This window comes from Caloenas nicobarica, chromosome Z (assembly GCF_036013445.1).
Source record: "Caloenas nicobarica isolate bCalNic1 chromosome Z, bCalNic1.hap1, whole genome shotgun sequence".
NCBI classification, from domain to species: domain Eukaryota; kingdom Metazoa; phylum Chordata; class Aves; order Columbiformes; family Columbidae; genus Caloenas; species Caloenas nicobarica.
In genome coordinates this window covers 8,297,305-8,317,981 of record NC_088284.1, presented here as the reverse complement: position 1 = coordinate 8,317,981, position 20,677 = coordinate 8,297,305, and the positions used below count along the sequence as shown (strand labels likewise).

The window sequence follows — 20,677 nt, the reverse complement described above, 5'->3', positions numbered from 1 at the left end:
GACCCAAGTATCCCCTCTTTGGTGGACAAGACAAGCAGCTGCCCTTTGAATGGGCCCTTCTTAGTGGCAAGAGAAGACTTTAAAATAATAAGCTTTTCTCTCATTATGAGAATACTGGAAGAACTGTTAACTTGTTTATAAAGTAAGGGTCCAATACTTTCATTTATTTATTTTTCTTTAACCTCAAGTGATATGGATTTTATTTTATTTTTTTGAGATCTGTTTTCATTGAAAAGGGGTAAGAGTTCTTTCTCCAGAACAACAGAAGTTACTCATTTCTTTGGAATGCTTCATTGTTTAACCAGGTGTTTGGCTGCCGTGAGTTACTGGCATATCCTCATTGTATTCTGATGCTTTTTTGTTTCATTTTCACACAGACTGAAGTGATCAAAGTGTGATCATTGTAAGAAAATAGACAGTCATTTTATGTTTAAGAAGCAGTAGCACTAAGCCCCTTGGAGGAAAAATGCAACCTAGAACATCTGTAGGGCTGTTTGGCAACAGCTTACCAAAAACCTGCAAAAATCTACGTAGCCTAAGAGGGAAAATGAGGAAAACCTGTGCCATTAACAAAATGAGAGTTCCAGATTTCAAAAGGTTCCCTGCCCGCTCTTCATTCCCCTTGTTTAATTTACTGTAATTTTTCAAAGTTAGTGTGTGTTTGTGCAGTCTCAAGTTGCCATGCCAGCTGGTTCCGAAGTTTGGCAGCAAAACACTTGGAAGTTTTTCTTCCTATATGCCATCTTCCGTTTCGCAAAGGTTACCAGATGAATGGTCCCTAAATAATTTACTCTAATGTAGGGCTGAAAGAGGCTACGGAAGACAAGTCCATTTGTCTCTTTTATGCATTTGAATATGTAAGTGATGTTTTCTTCAGTATCGAGGGAGAGCGTGCAAGTGTGTGGCTAGAGCTTAGAAAGGAGGAAGAGCTGGTAGGAATATATCCTTTCTTTTAACAGTCTCTTTTTTCTTTTATTTTGGGGGGGAGGGTGCGTTCGTTGTGTTGTTATTTGCTTTTTAATTGACCTGCCAAACAGTTCGTGTTACAGCTGATACTACCAGAACCCTAATGGAAAACAAACCCACTTGGACTTCCAGTTCATACATGAGAGCTCCTCTAGCAAACCTCACAGCATGAAACTTGATTTTAGTCTTCAAATAAGCAAAACTCAGCTTAAAAACATCCTGCTATTTTAAAGGAAATCGTGGAAGTCCTTTAAAATACTAAATTTGCTGAAGTGAGATATTGGAGTTTAGAAGTAAAATAAATAATATAATCAAGAACTGAAAAACATAGGGTTTTTTATAATTAACAGCTCATTTTGAGTTAATTATCTACAATTACGAAAATCTAATTGCAATTTATTCTCCACTATCTGTGGGAAGAATCGTAGGCAAGGGAATGTGCATGACTGCCAGGCATAAGTGCTATAGGATGGGTACAAATAATAGAGGAGCCCTTAATGAAAAACAAAAAGCAAATAGGAGCGTGCAGCTGTGCCAGGCTATTGAAAGGTAATTGTAGTCAGAAATGAGATATGTACTTTAAAAGGCATCTTGTCATCTCCTGTAGGGATTAATTTTTTTCCCTTCTTGAAAAAGAAAAATAAGATTCCATGAGCAAATACAGTACAGAGTTTGATTTCTGAACCAGACATTGGTCGCAGTCTGTCTGTAAAAAGGCAAACTTTTGTCTCGGGAACTGCCACAAACTATAGCCAAATTTTCTAATAGATGCCTGTTTTGTTTCCTCTTCTAAATGCGCCATTATGGTTTTTTTCATTATCAAAGTCAGCAAGCATTGTCCATCTCAGCCTCTTTGGATGGTCATGGTGTGAATTTGCGGGGTTGAATTTGTCATTTCCCCATTGGATGTCTCGAGGAGCTGTTGGGAAGAAAAGTGTCTTGTCTCTTTGCCTGCTTGCAGCTGGGCTGTCGTGTGGGACCTGAAGAGTCTTCAGATGCAGGATCTCCAGTTCTCTAAGGTGCAGCAGTCAGAGCAGGTTTTATTGAGGATGGTTTCCAGTAGCTTGGAGTTCTCCTAAGTGAGCCCACAGCCAATTTTCAGCTATGGAGATAGTAACTTTACAATTAATGGCAAGTTGTCTGTATAATTTCAAGTCTGCCCCAGTGTGCAAGATGCTTTAAAATATTCAAAATAAAAACATAACCTGATGCATTTGTTTAGCATAAAACAGCCTTTTACAAAGCACTTTCCATCTCCCAGACGCAGATGCTTGGTACATGCTCAAGTACCCACTCCATGTGTATTCAGCAGGATCAATACACCAGCACCTGCTTTTGTGTGTGCTCCTGATGTCTGCATCTGGGAGAGGAATTTTAAAACAATCCACTCTTTGCTCTTTTATTTAATCTTAACTTTAGATCTGAATGTCATGGTAATGAGACCTATTTAATAGCACCAACTAGAGAAAGTAAGGTTTGCTACTTTGCAGGTACCCCTCCCCAGAGTTGTGCTGTGTGCCTAAATCTTAACATACAAGGTTCCCTGATTTTTCCGATTCCTAGATTTCCTGTATAGCTTCGCCAGTACAGCTTTCTACTGTCTTCTCTCTAACATGCGTCTTTTCCTCAGATTTCACACAATGCTGCCACTGCACCTCTGCACTGACCTGTGCAAAATGTTATGAATAGGAATTGTTGGGTACAGCAGCTATCAGATGGGTTTACAGTTATTTGCAGGCACCCTCTCAATGTATGCTGCCTGGTTAAAGGATTTCTCTACTGGAGTAGTAAAGATTTGCAGGTGGAATTTGCCACCTTTAATTTCGTTGAAGGCTTTTTATATTTGAGTGCTTCATTCTATGTTACCGGTGTGTATTTTTTCCAGTTTGTATTTTTAGTTAGTTGAAAATATCAAACACAGAATTCAGCAGTATTTTCCCCCTATTTGAATGCTCATTGCTATGGTGATAGTTCCAGGAGGGAATACTGTCAGGGGTCTTTTAAAAGATTTTTATGTTTATGGTGTAACTATTTTTATTGTCTTGTGAGAGGAGGTGACAATTATCTCTTGCTCCTTGTTTAACGCTTTGTTATGAACTCGATTTTTTTTGTGGCTTGTTAGACATGCGGGCATCCTTCTATGGTGATGTGCAAGCATACTTCTGTGGGTTTTGTCTAAATATTCAATGCAATTAACTAGATGTACAGAGGAACACAGACTCGCAGCTCCCCCTGCTGTCACAGGCATATTCAGGTTTGTTCGCACAGTTCCCCCATCCAAGTAATTTTAAAATAAAATAAAAAATACACGCAATCACATGGCTCTTCCACCTCTGACCTGACTTGCGCTGGCCTCATTATTCCTGTTTTTGGTAGAAACTGGTATTTAAAAACGGATGGCAGTAGTAGCACCCATTTTTTTTTTTTTTACCTATTTGGAGTTTTCTTGTCAGTTCTTTTTCATGTCAGTGTGTGTCACCTCTTGTTACTCTTGCCCTGAACCTCTGGAGGAGAAACCATCACCAGTGTTACAACTGGCTTGTTCTCCAAGACCTCCCGGGCTCCAGTTCATCTATGAGTTGTCCTTGGTCTCTTGAGGTGCATCTGTGTAGTACTTGGCCAACTGTTAGGAATGTATCCGATACAGTTTGTTGGGATTTTTTTTTCATCTATTTGCTGTTTTGGCAGACTGGCACATTAAATTGGGCTGAAATCAACTGTGCTTGCAAATGGCCCATAAAATCTGTGTGTCTGGAAGCTTCTTACACACTTTTCAGTGCTCCTTTTAACGCCCGTCTCATACTTTCTTGTTCCAGATAATTTTATATTGAAGTTTGTATCATTTTTAGATAGGATACTTGTGGATCGAGCACTTGTTTGGCCGGTAAAAAAAGTGCTTGCAGATCTGCCAGTAGTGCAGATGCTGAATTAGGTGCAGATATGAGTTTTTCTTTCTCTCGTGGCATTGTCTGGCTATATATAGGCACAGCATCCCTTCAACAGATGGCTGCTGGAGCCTGTTGTGACGTAACGGGGGAGTATAGTCAGAGTTACGTATACATTTTTGGTTCATTAATGTGCAGACTCTGAAGGTAGTCGGTTTTCATGTGCAGAGTGAAGGCTTTTGTTCTGGTGTTGTTGCTAAAAGCTTATTGCTGAATGGGGAGGAGCGGCAATATTTTACATACGCATGCATGTTTTAAATTTTTTTTTCTTTTAGAGTAGGCAGTGATCCTTATCGGACTGGGGAGCGAGTTCATTTCTGCTGACCTGATTGCTTAACTAATCTCATTTTCAGGTTTACTTTAAACTGCAGCAGGGTTTTGAAGCTGCCTGTCGTACATTTACCTGAATTATGCTGATTCTGGTCTCATGATCACGTATGCTGCACACAGCAGTATTGCATCATTTCCATTACAATCCCACGTAACCTTGAGCAGGAGGTTTACTGATAGACCTGAGGTGTTAGATGTAAATAGGAGATACCATAAGTAGTTTCTGTAGGTAGATGGAGCTAACCTGTAGGTGAGCTCTTCAAAAAGCACAGGAACTCTGGTATTAGAAACACCACTAAACATAGGATGGCAATCAGTGAAAATAGGCTTGCCATAACTCCAGTCCTTTGGTATTTTCACAAAACTTGCATTTCCTGCCAGTCATCTTCATGCGTATAGTTCTGTAATATCACATATCAGAACTGAAAATGCTCAGAGATTTTTTTTCTTTGGGATGAAATATTTAAAATTTATGCATCTCCTGAAGGAGTTTGTTCCTTGCCAACACTTGCAGACAGCGAGAGACATTTTCGCAAGTCATTTGCATATGCCTTCTTTACAGAAAAATGTAGACACTGTTAGTTTACTGCCTGAATTGAATTTCGAAAGCTGAATTCTATTTTTATAAATTGGAGTGGAATACTTTTTCAGACATATAATTTTGTTACTTTTTATTTTTGTATGTAGTCTTGTATGAAGAAAAAATGATGTTTAATCCAGATATTTGCGTGTCCCAGAAATCTGTGAGTTCGGAAACTTAAGAAAAAATCTTATAAAACAAAATGTTCTGGAAGGTGGTTTTAAATTAGGAGATTTTAAACCCACGCACACAACTTGCATGCCATTTAAAAGCTTATATCAGAACTGAAGGGGCAGGACTAAGAACAAAAGCTATTGGTATTACAAAGTTAAGCAAGAAATGCTCTGTACCCTGCTGTTCTGGCCATGATTACAGCTGCTCTAAGCTAAAACCCACTCTCCCACCCCTTTTGTGACCTTGGCTGCACTTCAGCACACAGAGAATTGAAGCAAAAGGCAAACTCCAGTAAATATTAGATTCTGCCACTTGCAGATATACAGGCTACATATAAAGATAACGGCACATGTGCTCTCTCTCGCTTCTCGGCTCTCACTTTCTGTGAAGTGGACTTTGTGTATTTGCCACTGAATTATTCTGACATAAAACTTTCCAGACCGCACTGGTGTGTTGAGCTGAACTCTGTGGCTTTGCATGGGTGCCGAGGCTTTGCAGAACTACCCATTACATTTATAACAGTGCTAATTTTTGAGAGCCACGCAGAGAAAATTTCAGATTCAGCCCAGCTGATTTGTTTCTCACACTGCTCCTGCCGTGAAGAGGATTGATTTTTGTGTTTCTTTTGATATTTGGCTCCCTTTCCTCTGGTACTCAGTGCTTCAGGCCTTAATCCTTTAACCTTGAATCTGAGCATCAAGGCTTCAGGAGAGATCAGGCCTTTTGATGGAGGGAGAACATCTTTTGTTGTACCAAATGGTTGGGAGTGGTATAAGGCAAGACAGCTCTCCAGACAGTATGTATTTCTCTGTTGTGTTAAAAGACTATAAACAGAGGGTGGGTTTAGTGGGGATTATAGATAATCTAGAGGAAGGTGGGGTGTCAGAAGCAATGGGAAAGAGTTAATGACTTTTTCTTTAACATTTCACCAGTAACCAGTCTATCATGACAGATGTGTACTGGATTGCCAAATGCTGTAGTCTGATTTGGGTAACGGTTCAAAGCTCAGCATGTCATGGAAATGGCAGTGTGGTCCCCGATGGAGCAGGGGAAAAAAGGCTTTTCAGCTTCTCAAAGGGCAGTATTTGTGGAAACAGATGCTTGCCTGCCCTACCCAGCATAAAGAACAGTTCTGCGGGCAGCCGGGAGAGTTCGTACTGCCGGATTTTTATAGGATCATTAATTATATGTTATAAGGCAGCTAAGCATGGCATTCCTAACTCGATGAATACCATTATGAATGGCCTTTTCATATTCTTCATCTCATTATATTAAATGCATGTGACCTGAAGTTTAGCTAAAGTTATTGTTCAGGTTAACTTTCATTTAGTGGTTGCCCTAATTTTAGAAACAGTATGATCTTTAGATTTTATGGAGAGACAGGTTTTTTTATGCATGTTTTTGCAGCACTATTTTAGATAATTTCTTCTGGAACTAGGTAGGAACCTCTGTGAGGTGGCAGGGAAGGGATTTAGTCAGTCCTTGATTTGCCTGGAGATTTCTATATCCACGTCCCTGGATGACAACATCCAGTTACACGGATTTGGCTATCATCTCTCTGCCAATAACTCTTAAACCCTCTGCTCTGTTCTGTCTAGTCTTGCATATCTGACTGCCTCCCTGACACATAAGCCTGGTTGTTTTGCCTTCAGATCATTCCTAATCTGGCCAAAACAGAACTCCTTACTTTTTCTTCTGAATCTCTCTTCACTTCTGATTTTGATAATGCCACATCCTCCCTGTCACTCAGACTCGTAACCTTGGGGTCACTCTCCTTCTCCACACACATCTGGGCTGCTGACAGCTATTGCAGCTTCCTTCTTGGCAGCAAAAACCTGCCTTCAGTGTGTCCACAGTTAAACACCACTCCTTGCTCTAGTCCTTCATTTTGCACCTGGACTGTAAAGTCTTCTTCGCTCAATATTCATTCCCCTCATTCAAAATAACTTTTGCAAATGGGTATCTTGGCTGCTTATTGAGATCTTGTCACTGTTGCTTCTCTGAAACGCTCCTTCAAAGACCAGTTGTCTACTGCATTAGTCTACAGGGCTCTGCAGAAATTCACAAAGATGCTTCTTTTTTATTTTATCTGCCACCTTCTCTTCCTTACTCCTTCATTTACATGAGACTTAATGTTGTTTTGGGTGTTGCGTGAACAACCAGCCACATGCTCCTACCATGTTCCTTAACTCTTTCTGACTTTTGCTACCACTAAATTACATCATGGTGACTCCTGCCTCCATCTGTCTGTTCTGACTACATCTTTCCTTTATCATGTCTTATGCCTTTGAGATGTTTTTAGCATTCAGCCTTTTTTCAGAGGTTTTTTACAGATTTTCAGAGTGCTTTTTTTCCTTCTCACCCCCAATCCTAATTTGATGAGTTTCAAACTAATCCATCTCATTCCACTGACCATTAGGATAGTCTCTGCCCAGTAAATCCACCTAAAATCTTAATCATACTCAAAACATATCACCAGTGACCTAGGGAGAGAAGTATTGTAACTCTCCTGTAGTGACAAATCATCAGCTCTTCGGTATAGAAAAGTTTACATATATCTTCTAGCACACACAAAAGTTTCAAACAAAACAGTATGCAAGTATAATGTCTTCAGTCTTCTGTCAATCGTGCCAGATTTCACCTCTTTGTGTAATACATGCCTTTCTGTCTGATCGATGTGTAGTTAATCCTTTTTCCTTTTTAACTTCGTACTGCTTTAATCTCCATCTACATCTTGCATCCTTTTTGACATGTCTCTGAGAGATGGGCTAAATTTATGTACTGGCTGTAGACTCAGTAGGACCGAGGTGGTTTCACAACACAAATAATGAAAACCCCTAAACCCACACACCGCCTCAGAGTGGCACTGCTGGCAACAGCTCTGGACAGACATTTCCAAACAGGCTATAACAAACTTGTGCAAAGGCAGGCTTCCAAGACCAAAGCTTGATAGCAGTAGCTGTAAGATGGCAAGAGATGCCCATATGAGGGCTAACAAAAGTACAGGGTGTATTTGTCATGTTCGGTTTCTAGAGGCAGGGAACCAGCAGCCCAGGGTCTGAGCAGAGCCCACGGTTTCACTGCATACAACCTTGTGCCAGGATCTCTTTTCCCTTCTTTCCTTCCCTGGTACTGGACATCAGAGCATGCCTCACTGATAATGTGCCTCTTTGTGAACCAATAGTTTGTGTCTGATTTCAGTTCTATTATGGCTCTTTATTTCCTGAATATAAGAGTACAAAAAATGTTACATCTGTTCCGTAAATATCCTGGTTGAGTCAATATTCACTAGTGCTGTCACATTCGCATAAAATCCATGCACTGAACAGAAATCTTCATTGTGGTGTTTTTGTGGGGCCCAGACTGTGGTTTTTAGAGTTGTATGTCATCAGTTAGGTATCTAAACCTGTATCGTACTCGCAATATATACCCTATTTTTCAGTCACTAGCCATCACTCTCTATGAAATGCTTAACTTCAGTAGATTCAAGACAACTGAAGTGGCCAGAAGTGGTATTTTAAACCTTTATGAATAGCTACCTTGTCAAATCTACATCTGTTGGGCATGGTAATCCAGTAATCTGAGTGAATTCCAAAGCCTAACTTCTCTATTTACTACTTTTTGGGCTATAGGATTTTTTTAAAGCGGATCAATAAACAATCTCAGTGTTTTCATTTTAGTAAGCAATATAATATAGATGAGTACTAGTGTAGTAGTAAATCATTAATATACTCCTTAATCATAGGGTGACCATGTCCAACAGATGTGATTTATTAATGGAAAAAAGGCAGATGTGGTGTAAAAATGCATCAGGAGGGGTGTTTCCAACAGAAGTGGTGTAGTATATGACACCATTTTAAAGACCTAGTATGAGAGCATTTGGGATGCCATGGATATTTATAGTTGCAGAACTGGCTATATTGTAACATGTCGGTTTTGATCACTCTACAAAATTCAGCATCAAAAACCACATCAGGTTTGTATCTGACATGGGAGGGCTGCTGTGGTGCTTGGAGACACGTCGGCATCACGTTAGAGCTGTACCTTGTACCTGGACTGATCCCATGCCAACACGCTGACCCTCTGATGGCTTTTTGGAATAAGGAAAGCATTACAGTCTCCAAATTCATCGGTCCCAAGATTTATAAGACTTTGACACTATAAGACTTCTATAACCCTAAAACTCAATAGTAATCTGTGCTGAAAATGCTTGATTTGGTCACCATGTGATACAGATAAAGATGATCAGAATAAGAGGGCAGAATTTTTGTGGAAAAAGATGCGTCCTGTAAGGTTGCTCCCATGTTGTTTTCAGTGGTAATGGTTACTAATCATTAGAGAAATCAGATTCAAGGACAGCAGCCTCAGAAGAACAAGAAAAACATCTAATCATGTCTATTATGGAATTTGATGCACTTATGAAAGGTTTTCTGTGCAATGTGTTCCCTGATACTAGGGGAGCTGTCGGTGACGTGGAAGGTCACTTCAGGATTCTTAGAAGTGTATTTGTCCAGTTTAGTGCTGATTGATTTTCATTGCTATCAGTGTGAGAAGTTTTTAACTTTGTTCCTTCATTTCCTCACTTAGAAACCAGGAACAATCATTTATCATGCCAGCATCCTGAGTATTGAAAGTTTTCATCTATCAAGTGCAAATTTGTCAATGAACAGAAGCAACTGTAGATGTTATGTCTTTTATAACTCCTCTGTCCACAAATAGGCACTACAGGATCCTCCAAAACTCTTATTTTCTGTGCATATGTAACTGTTCATAATAGGTGCACACAAGAGTGCAATCTTAAATATCTGTTGCTTTAATTAGGCATCCCTTCAAAATGTCTTGTTAGTAGGGCACACTGGAAAACCTATGAGTACCTACTTTCCAACTCTTATTGTGTCCCTCCTCTGCTATATCGTCACTTATCCTTAGCAAATAATTGTTCCGTGATGTGATCCATGATTAGAAAAAGGGCTTTTGCAGTTGCTGCTCATTTACTGAAAGCTCCTGTTACCAACACCTATCAACCTGTCTGGAAACTTCTACGGAGGAGTGGGCGCTTATGTACCAGTAGTCTTAGTGAAGGAAAACATAAGGACACTTGCACAAGCAGGTGGTTACGTGCACACCCAGACCCAACTCTGCAGCAAGAGCTCAGCCTCAGCCTGTTTTGTAAAGTCTTTATGCTGGGTGAGCCAAGTTGAGAGGGGATGATGCATTGTTCTTCTACGCCTTTATCACAACCACATTGCAATCTAATTTGGGGGATGTTTGTTCAGGAGATAGCTTGCATATGGCATTTCCATGGGCACCTTGTGAATGGGGCTGGCTCTCAGCCAGACAATAGCGCAGCTGGATAAGGCACTAAGACGGGCATTCACTTTGCTGAAGAGCATGTGATTCTCCTTCTGAAGGAGAGAGACGTGGCTTGATCTACTGCGGAAGTTTGGATTTAGTTCAAAAACTTTGTCCTAAACAGGCTTTTGCATCATTCCTTGTGGTACTTTCAATGGTGACAGCTAGGCAGGCTTTTCAGATATACAGATGCTGTTTTGAAGGATTGTTTTTATACCTATGACTTGACATTTACATGACTTTCTTTTGTGAAGGCTGACAGCACTGCTTGCTGGAACGACAGCTGCTCTGCTCTGCTCTGTAAGAAAGGCCAAACACACAATCACAGCATTTTGTCCTGCTAAAGCTTTGCCAATATGTTTTCTGTGGCCATTTCTCTGTGACTGTCTGAAAGCCTTTATGCTGGAATTTTCTTTGGATTCAGAAGAGAAGAGAGAAAAGTAATCAGAGCTCATTTTGCTGTTTATTAGGAAAACTAAGATATGTGGGAAAGGCTCTGTTAAGGAGTTGAAATATAGCTAACAAAGCAGAATGAGGACAGGGCTTCAAAGGGAAGGCATGAATATAATTTTAGGTGAAATTTAGCTCAGTACTTGCTACAAATGGACCTCTAACTGTGTATATTAAGTGAAGTCCTGACTTCATTGAAGATAAAGGCAGTATTCTGATTGATTCAATGAGGCCAGGCTTTCACCTATGGCTAGTATGATCTAATAGGTCATTGCTAATTAAGAGCCTATGTGGTATCAGTTCTTGCTGGTGGAATTAAATATCTGAGCACCAGTTACTGAGGGAATTGGGAACAAACTGGTCTTTGAAAGAGTGGTCTGGAGAAGCTGTGCTATGGATTAATGTACCCAGGTACAGCTTGATATATGGAAAAGTTTTTAGCATAGTTGCTGGTATAAATCCTCCAAAATGAGAGAAAATGAAACCAAATGCGGTAGATCCAGTGGAGTTGTTTCAACAGAAAAAACAAGAACAAAAAACCAAAACCAAACAAAACACACACACACAAACCCCAAACCAAACCAACCAACCAAACAAAAAACTAACACAAAACCAAACAAAACCCCCCAGAGAAACCTGATATAACCACAGGCATTACTGGATTCCACAGTGCTGAGACTGAAGAGGACTCTAAAAGGTGAAAGCTCTGCATCACTCCCCTGCACTGTACTCTGTGCATACTGTTTTCTGTGATGAAAAATCCTTCGATTACAAGCAATTTGACAATATAAAATGGCTGCCGAGGTGTTCCCCTACCTGTTCCTGCATTCCTGCCTTTTGCCTAGAAAAATATGTGAGAAGGGAGATGGACATGGCCCCAAAGATCATGGACCTGCTGGAACTGGTCCAGAGAGATGGAATGTTTCTCCCACGGGGACAGGCTGAGAGAGTTGGGGTTGTTCTGCCTGCAGAAGAGAAGGCTCCAGGGACACCTTATTGCGGCCTTTCAGTACTTAAAAGGGACATGTAAGAAAGATGGGGACAGACTTTTTAGCAGGGCCTGTAGTGATAGGACAAGGGATGATGATTTTAAACTAAAGGAGGGGAGATTCAGGCTGGACATGAGGAAGGAATTTTTTACACTGACGGTGGTGTCACACTGGCCCAGGTTGCCCAGAGAGGTGGTGGATGCCCCATCCCTGGAGACATCCCAGGCCAGGCTGGACGGGGCTCTGAGCAACCTGATCTGGTTGAAGATGTTCCTGCTCATGGCAGGGAGTTGGACTGGATGAGCTTTGAAGGTCCCTTCCAACCCAAACTGTTCTATGATTCTGTGATCTCAAAACTATAAATGAACATGGTCTCTAGAAAGAAAAGCAGCTGTTTCTTATTAACATGCACTGGATCCCAGCAGTGTCATTAACATGCTGATGCATCTAACATAAGCCTCAAACTGCCAGGTTTCATAATTGGGCCACAATATCTCACTTTAGGCTTTAATATGGCCTTCAAGGTCTGCAGTATTTAGAACAGGATGTTTTTCCTGCTTTTTAAAGGAGAGGAAAAATGTTAAGCTTAGATTTTTTTCAAGCACTCTGTGTTTCATATTATAGGCTTTAGATTTGCAACTGTGTGTTTTTAAGGTTGTTGATCTGCTGACATGAGCAGATTGGTTTTGTGGCAAGGAACACAAGGGTGTTCAGGGATGAGATAGCCCTGAAGTTCATGCTGTTGTTCTCCTCCTCACCTGCAACACTCTTACCCCTCTTCCAGCTCTTCTCAGCCATCCTGTGGTGTCGCGCACCCTACACAAAGCACTTTTCCATGTGCTGCTTCTCTGGTGGCTTGTTCATCTTGACACGTTTCTCCCAGCTCCATTGGAAAGAGGAGGCAGGATGTGTCCATTTAGAAGAGGACTCTACGTTGCAGATGGTGATGTACTAAGGAGGGATGTAAGCTCCGCCTCTGTCGTCAGGGTTTTCCTTGTGATTATCTCTAAGCAAACACCCATGGTATATGCACTAATTTCAGAGGTCTCCTTTTTTCGGTGAGTTGAGTGTTTGGGAGTTCGTTCCAGTTCTCTTCCACCTCTGTTGACCTGCTTGCTGTCCAGAGGCTAAGCTTCTTTACTGCATCAGTTTCTTATCTTCTTTGCCTTGTGGATTAGGGTAATCACACTGCCCTACCTGACATGTTGGGGGAAAAAAAAAAAATCTGAGCCACTTGGTAGTTGTGAAAGTAGAGACTTACAGAGATTAACACAGTACACTTGAGAAGACAGAAAAAATTGGGTTGTTCAGGAGTACAATGTTATTGCTTGTTAGATCCACTTGTCTGAAGTCTGCAGTCCTTTTCTTCCCACGAATGTGTGTTTATTTGCTATGGAGACAACCAACTTCCCAAGCTGTCCCACTTTGGAACTGGTGGTTTTCAAAGGTGTCGTTTGATAACTTGGTTTAAACTGCCCTAAATTCAGACCCCTGCTGAAAAGAAGGTCCTGTGGTGTATTGACAGCTTCATCATTGTGGTTCTGCTGCTTCAGAGCTGACTCTGGAAACTGCCATGACTAAAACTATACCAGCTGAAGGGTGGGGGAAAGCAATTTTCAGCCTGTTTGTCAAACTGCTTCTGAAATGGCAATACAGGTTCCAGCTACAAAAACGTATTGCTTGGGTTGTCTACTTATTACCAGTTTTGCATCATTAAGTGTTATGCATTCTTGGCCTGATATAATTGCAGCAGATTGCACACATGAACTGTTAATTATTTTATTTTTAAAACAGAAATTGCGGAACAGGAAAATAACATTCCAACATGTTTGCTTTTGGAGCTAACCTACCACGGCAATCTGTTACTTTGATAATGGTTAAACTCGCAAGCCCTTGCCTCAACAGGGTGCAGCAGGGTACCATTAAGGCAGCCATCTGTTGAACATATATACTGGAGGCATGAATTGCCTCGTATTTTGGGTTTCTGGCTAGTTATTGTGTAGTCGTGTTCCCTGGCTGCCACTGATCTGCGCTGAAAAATGCACGGAAAGATCAGAGTTCAGTGCAAGGTGAGTATCCCAATTTGGGATTGATGGCTGAGAACCCGTCAGATGAACTCTACATATTGAGCAGAGAAGAGATGGAAACCTCGTGGGTGTGCACATGCTGGTAGTAAACGCTACTCTGTGGCAAGAGTCTTTGCTGCTTGAGTTGCTTAGTGATTCAATAGATCTGTAAAACTCCATTTGCAGACCAAGGCTCCCATTATGTTGGATTGATTCATCAAGATGAGCAGCTAAACCAAGTTAAATTCTATCAGAGTTTTCCTGCATTAATTTAAAAATGAATTTAGTTGGCTCTAAATGGACATTTGTTTTAGTATCTTGAAGAACTGACTTTTCCCTATTAAAGCAGAATAATGTATCTATATGGTGCCCTAACTTGAGCAGTACATAAAGATTAGTAAATAAGACCCCATTAAAAATACTTATAATGTAAGTAACATGGTTCCCAATAGCCTTTCTAATGTCCATTAATGCTTATTCTGAGGATCAGAGCTCATTTTACTGAGCCATTTAGTCAAACCGTGTGATTATTTAGAAAGTTAATTCATGCATACTAAAATCTAGCTTAAGTAATGCAGAGGGTAGGAGGTAAAACTCTATGGAGACGATAGTCCTTTTTGTTATTTAATGATCAGCCATAATTAACTTGCAAATTTGAAATAATTAGAACAAATTAAAGGTATTTAACTTTGCCTCCCTAAAGAAAAATTCAAATTGCACCAAATGCAGCTTTAAATTATTCAAGTCTCAGAGGTCTGTGCTGGGTTTTTTTACAATGCCTTTTCTATGATGAGAATACCAATCTGCTTTTTGTCAGAAAGCATCCTATCAAGTAATTGTTCTTTATGTCTAATAAATGACAGCTATTCTTCTTTGTAAAAGTATTTCAGTCTCCGAAGACTACATCAGCATTTCCATGGCATTTTAATTCAATAAAACAAAAGGTTAATGTTTTTCTACTTTTTAAGGAATGCAAATACTAGCAGTATTCAATGGGTCCTGAATGACATTTAAAATTTGCCATTCACGCTCAGCAGGGATATCGCGATATGAGGCACAGACGAAATGGAAAAAAGGTGTGTTTTCTTTTGTTGGTGTTGTACTTGGATATTCATAAGGAGGCAGCAGTGCTGAGACTCACTTTTCTGGCAATGCTACTCTACAACTCCTGCCTTAATATGTAGGTTAGGTAGGTTAATAAGGTCTTTATTTAGACAGTCTTCTTCGTTGTGCAGTTTCAGGGAATAGCATGAAAATTCGTTGTATATTGCGGTGCCCTGCAGGAAGTTCTACTAACCATGCTGCATTTGAGTGATATGATGCATTGTGGGATTTGAAAAGAAGCAAGGACCTGATTTGTCACTTAATCTCTCTAGCTGTACATAACTCATCCATTTGGACCATATGTTAGTTTCGAATTTTCCAGGTTGCAATAGTCACCGCATTCATTTTACTAATTATTCTGTAGGTGAATGAGTAACTGTGTTCTGAAATATATATATATAATATGTTTATTTTTTTACTTATGATTCCTTTGTCTAATTTTAGTATGTTGTTAATTATTCCATTTTTGTATCTCTCTGCATTATCCTTTTCTCTCCTTGATGTGCACACCTCTTAGATTAAGTGTTTGTCATTTTAAGATTTGACTCTCCTTACTTGAGCAAAAGTTTAGTGTGAGCTTTCTTTTGTTAAATACCAAAGAACCAGGCTCTAATTAATTGTTTAGTGAGCTATAAATACAAATACGCTTGCTTTTGTTATTTCCTCATAAATTAGCTTCTGCAGCTTCTTCTTGGTGTATGTTTGTTTGAATTGCCTCTGCCATAGCATTATTTAAACTGGAACTTGGTATTCTAGAGGTTACTGCACCATGTGGAAGGGGTATTGCAGTGAACCAGCAGAGTGATCGTCTCCTTGTCTACAAGCCAAAGGTCACTGTCTTCACAGAAGATCTGTAGGTTGTAATTAAATGTACTTCAAAACCTCAGAAAGCATCCAAATAATGACAACTTCGATGTTTATAATTGCTCTTAATCATTCAAGTACAGGCAAATGGAATATCAAGTCCTGTATTATCAGTGAAATCTGGTCAAGTATCACACCTTTAAGCCTCTTTGAACAGCTATTAGGCCCTAAATCCACCTCTTGCTGTACTATGGGTTGCAAGAATTAGGAGGTTAAAAGTTTCATATAATTCAAATAAGATACTAGTTTAGTCCACCATACATTTTAATAACACTTTGAAATATTACTAGTGGCCATAGTTCGAAGCCCTAAAGTAAACAGAGGTTATTCAGAGAAGTTTTTTCCAACACTTCAGCCAGTTATTATAGGTCATAAGCCATTATATAATGTTCTGCATTAATAATACAGGAGTAATACTAATTGTCCAACAGACGCAGTGGGCCCTATTAAACAATGGCTTATACAGCACATTGATTTGAAACTTTTAATTTAGCTATCATTTGCTGATGGGAACATCAAATATCTGCTTTTTCCTCAGATGTACAGTAACTTCAGTAGTGTAAGCTTTTAGGTAAAAGATTCTTGTGAATCAGCCTCCACAAAGCTGTGTCCCAAATAATACAAACTCAGTGCTAGTCTTGGGGTTGCTCATGTAAAATGGTGCTTGTACAGGAAAACAAATTTTATAATCTTCTGTTAATTTGGGAAAGCTGTATGTCACTCCCATGCTTTCAAGTACAGCACTATAATCTTGGAATGCATTGTATTCCTTCATGTGGGTAATCCAAAGATTTTTTCATGCTTTCAATTACTTTTTTATAACGATGGTGGGGCTAATGGGAATCCTCATTTGAAGCAGTAGTTGTTGCCCAGAGAGCTGTATTTGCAAGAGGTGAGTTGTCTTTACTGAAAGAAAGATGAGTCTCCACAACCTCTTGTCTGCCCAAAATGTTTTGTGATTGCCTGTGTCTGCAGAGACCGAATTCATGCTTGCCCTACCTCACAAAATTCGCATCCTGGTGCTATTGATGCATTATTTCTGATCTTGTGCAGAAGTTCATCTTGAACCATACTAGTTCAGGTTAGCTTTCTTTTTTCTTACTCTAACCAAGCTGCTGCACTTACTGCACGAGATATTCTCCCACCAGTTTGCTCATACTTTCTCTCTCCTGCTTAGAAGTTACTTTGTTCATTCATCTCACCTCTTTTTGTCTCATTTCTTCCCATCCCTTTTCTTCTTGAGTCGATGTATCATCTGCTTCTCTTTTGCAAATGATGACTCCAGTTTTCTCCTCTTGTATTCTTCTCTGTTTCTGCTTTATCCTAGCAAAGTGAGTATTTTTTAAACTACTCTTCCAGCCTTGCTCCACTGTGCTGGGCAAAGTACTTTCTGTTTCTTCAGCCCACTTGTCCTTTCCTAACCACTCAGGAAATCCACGACCTTATGCTTGAGGGAATGTGCCAAATACTACAAAACTCCAAATATAATTGTCAGAGTGCTGCCAGCTGCAGATAACCAAAGACTCCTGCTAAAGTAGGTTAGTAACTCTTCGATCTTTAGGCATCCCGCTTTCAGACATTGCAAATGAATTCAGCAAGAACTCAACTGGCACCGTGACAGTTACGCTTCTGGAGGGTGAAAGCGGGAGAGAGGGCTGGGTGTGTGTTAAAAGGGCTGAATGCATCACATAATAGCATGATCTTTCTTTCCTCCCAGTGTACCCGTGTTGAAACGTGAAGATTATTTTCCGAGGACACCTCTAGTAAGCAAAACCTCCAGAACACCAGGGAGCAGTGGTGGCAGCAGTTCAGGGAAGAAAATGGCCGGTTTTGGTGCAAATGTGGAAGACAGGCGAAGCCTTCTGATGCAAACCAAGAGGGAAGGTACCAAATCAAGGAAAGGTAAGGGGGAGCATACTGTATTGCAGGGCCATGAGTGTGCTAATGGCATTTAGAAATTGTATATACGTGTTCAAGAGTGTATCAGTAAAATGCATCATTAGAAGGAGATGATTGCAAGTTATTTAAACTAAGAGAAAGTAGCTACATTTAAAGTGATAAAATCATAGAAAGCCTTGTAAATAAAAAGTGATCTTCTTGGCTAGTGTTCTTGATGGAAGGGAAAAAAATTAGACCTTTAATCTCAAAAAAGCTACTTCAACAATTATTTTTGCTTTCCCAGCAAGCAGAGAATAAGTGCAGTGGGGCTTGCTCTTTGTCGTGGTTTGATCGTGGGGAGACAATCAAAAACTGCAGCAGATGTATTTTCCTTAACCCTCTTCCTCGCTCCTGTTTTCCACCCCCCCTCTCCTCCCCCTTTTTCACTAAGGACAGGCAATTTTGAGAGGAAAGGAAAAGAAGAACAGAGAGAAGAAAGCTGGAAAATTTGGAAACGTTTTACTAACGCTACTAAATAAACATAGAGAAAAATAAAGCAGAACCAATATTATAGAACCAGTCTTGCAATTCCCAGCAGCTGCTTCAGCAGGATCCTTCAGCCAACCAGAGCTAGTTTCTTGGAATGGCGCCTGACAACTTCTTCGAAGTTGATGTCTTTAACTCACAAAGACTGGTCATGAGATGTACTAGATGTGTGATAAGTAAACTTAAATGAGTTTTTCCAAAGGATGGTCCATGGACTAAGAGAATGATGAGCGTTAGTAAAACGTTTTCAAATTTTCCAGCTTTCTTCTCTCTGTTCTTCTTTTCCTTTCCTCTCAAAATCGCCTGTCCTTAGTGAAAAAGGGGGAGGAGAGGGGGGGTGGAAAACGGGAGTAGGGAAGAGGGTTAAGGAAAATACATCTGCCGCGGTTTTTGATTGTCTCCCCACGATCAAACCATGACAGATAATTGGTGGAGAATGCAGGCAAAACTGGGGCTCAAGAAATAGTTAATATTTTGGCACTAAAAAGGGGTGGTACCGCCTGTGCCTGGCGCGTTTCTCTTTGTCTGGCGGCCACGTGTTTGTGCTCAGCGTTGCGCGGCGCGGCCACGAGGTTGCGCTGCCTGCCATTTCTTTGTGTGCGCCTCGTCTCCGCTCAGCCACGTGGTGCGGCTCAGCTCGACACAACCACGTGTTGGGGCTTGGCTTGGCGCGAAATTTGGAGATCTTTTGGCTCTTAAAAGTGGTCAGACGTACCTTTCAATTTTCTTGGCATGGTGCCAACTCACAGAGTTATAAAACTTGCGGGTCTGGGTGCTTAGGATATTATTTAGTGGTATTAAGGCAGAAGTGAATTACATTGGTTTGAAAATGCAGTGGTATAATTTGTATCAGTTATTTTCTGTTTTATGGACTGCAATACCCTATTTATGTTGGCTGTTTCTTGGGAATAGAATCTTACATTATATCACAACAAAGAACTGGACAATGCTTATGATTGTACGGTGTGGTTTGGCATTGGCTTACTTTATGATATTGCAACCGATAATGAGTTTCTATTCATTTCTGCTTTACTTTGAGAAACCTCTGAGAGAGATAAAATCCAGCTATGTGTTTGCTAAATGGGCTAGCGAATCTTTAGAAAGGTTGACTAACCATACTTTCGCCTTCTCGTTTGAGCAGATTACCAACATTTTTGAGTGCTTTGAATATCCGTGGAGTTTTGATAGAACTATAGCAGTGTTCTCTGCCATGATGAATGCGCTAGTATTAATACTAGTGTTAAGAGAAATTAGATTAAATAGGAGGTTTATGTCCCTTTTGAGCAAAGAGAGTTGCACGGTGTCTGTTGAAGCTGGAAGGGCAGCTGAAGCTGCAGCTGCAGCCACCGCACCCCCAGTCACAGACACCACGGCTACACAGGCTCAAGCTTCTTTCTCGACTGTGGATGATGTTGCTTGTCCAAAGGCTAACAGGGCCCCTCCTTCCTCAAGCACGGGGCATGGCTGCTGTTGCAACAATAACAACCCCTGTGATAATGGTGAGCCCATATCAGCATTAGTTGCCAGTTGTAAGAAAGTCACTAGAAAGGCTACTCGTGCTGCAGATGATGGCAACAGGCCAGACTCATCCCAAGGGGCATCATCATCAAGGGAGGAAGTGCCCACTACTCAGTCTTTTTCTCCAAGTGAGCTGAGAGATCTGCAAAAAGACTATAGTCGTCGTGATGGCAAGAATATTGTAACCTGGATGCTCCAGTGCTGGCATAATGGGGCTGAAACGATAGAACTGGAGGGCGGAGAAGCAAAACAGCTGGGATCTCTATCAAAGGATTCCACCCTTGATAGGGCAATTGCAAGTGAGCACAACTCCACTACCCTCTGGACCCGACTCCTGACAGCTATGAAAACAAGATTTCATCACAAGGACGATTATCAGTGCACATCAGGGAAATGGAATACTATGGAGAGAGGTATCGAGTTCCTGAGAGAATTAGCTGTGTGAGAGATCATCTATTTTGGGCCAAACAGCCAAGAGGGGATAGACCCAGATAGAATCAAGTGTACATGATCTATGTGGCGCAGATTAGTACAAAGTGCACCACCTTCATATGCTAAGTCATTGGGAGGAATGGTCTTGTCAACTGGTGGTAGACAAAGTGTTTCTGACATGATCGAGCAGCTCCGGGAATTTGAGGACAGCCTTGCTGGTTCTCTACAGGCTTGTGTCTCTGCTGTGGAGAAACTGTGTGAAAAATCTGATGACCGGTTTGAAAAGCTGTTGCAAGAAATCAAAGTACTCAGAGAAGACACACATGCTTCACGAACCAATGTTGCAGCTATTAGGAGAAGGCGTTTCCAATCTCCCCGCGATCAAACCACGACACTCTTGAAATGTAATCTTCTTCACATTCGTTTCCTCCCCAAGTAATGGCTCCACCATCGTAACCTGATATTTTGCCACACAGGGATGTC

General features: G+C 40.7%; 1 protein-coding gene across 1 annotated transcript in view; it reads left to right on the top strand.

The window, feature by feature from the left end:
• The window catches only part of KIAA1328 (KIAA1328 ortholog), a 180,258-nt gene that overhangs the window by 121,896 nt on the left and 37,685 nt on the right, over positions 1-20,677 (top strand). Inside the window, exon 9 of the mRNA XM_065656410.1 lies at positions 17,538-17,722. Within this exon, the coding sequence (XP_065512482.1) occupies positions 17,538-17,722 (185 nt within the window). The remainder of the gene's footprint in view (positions 1-17,537; positions 17,723-20,677) is intronic.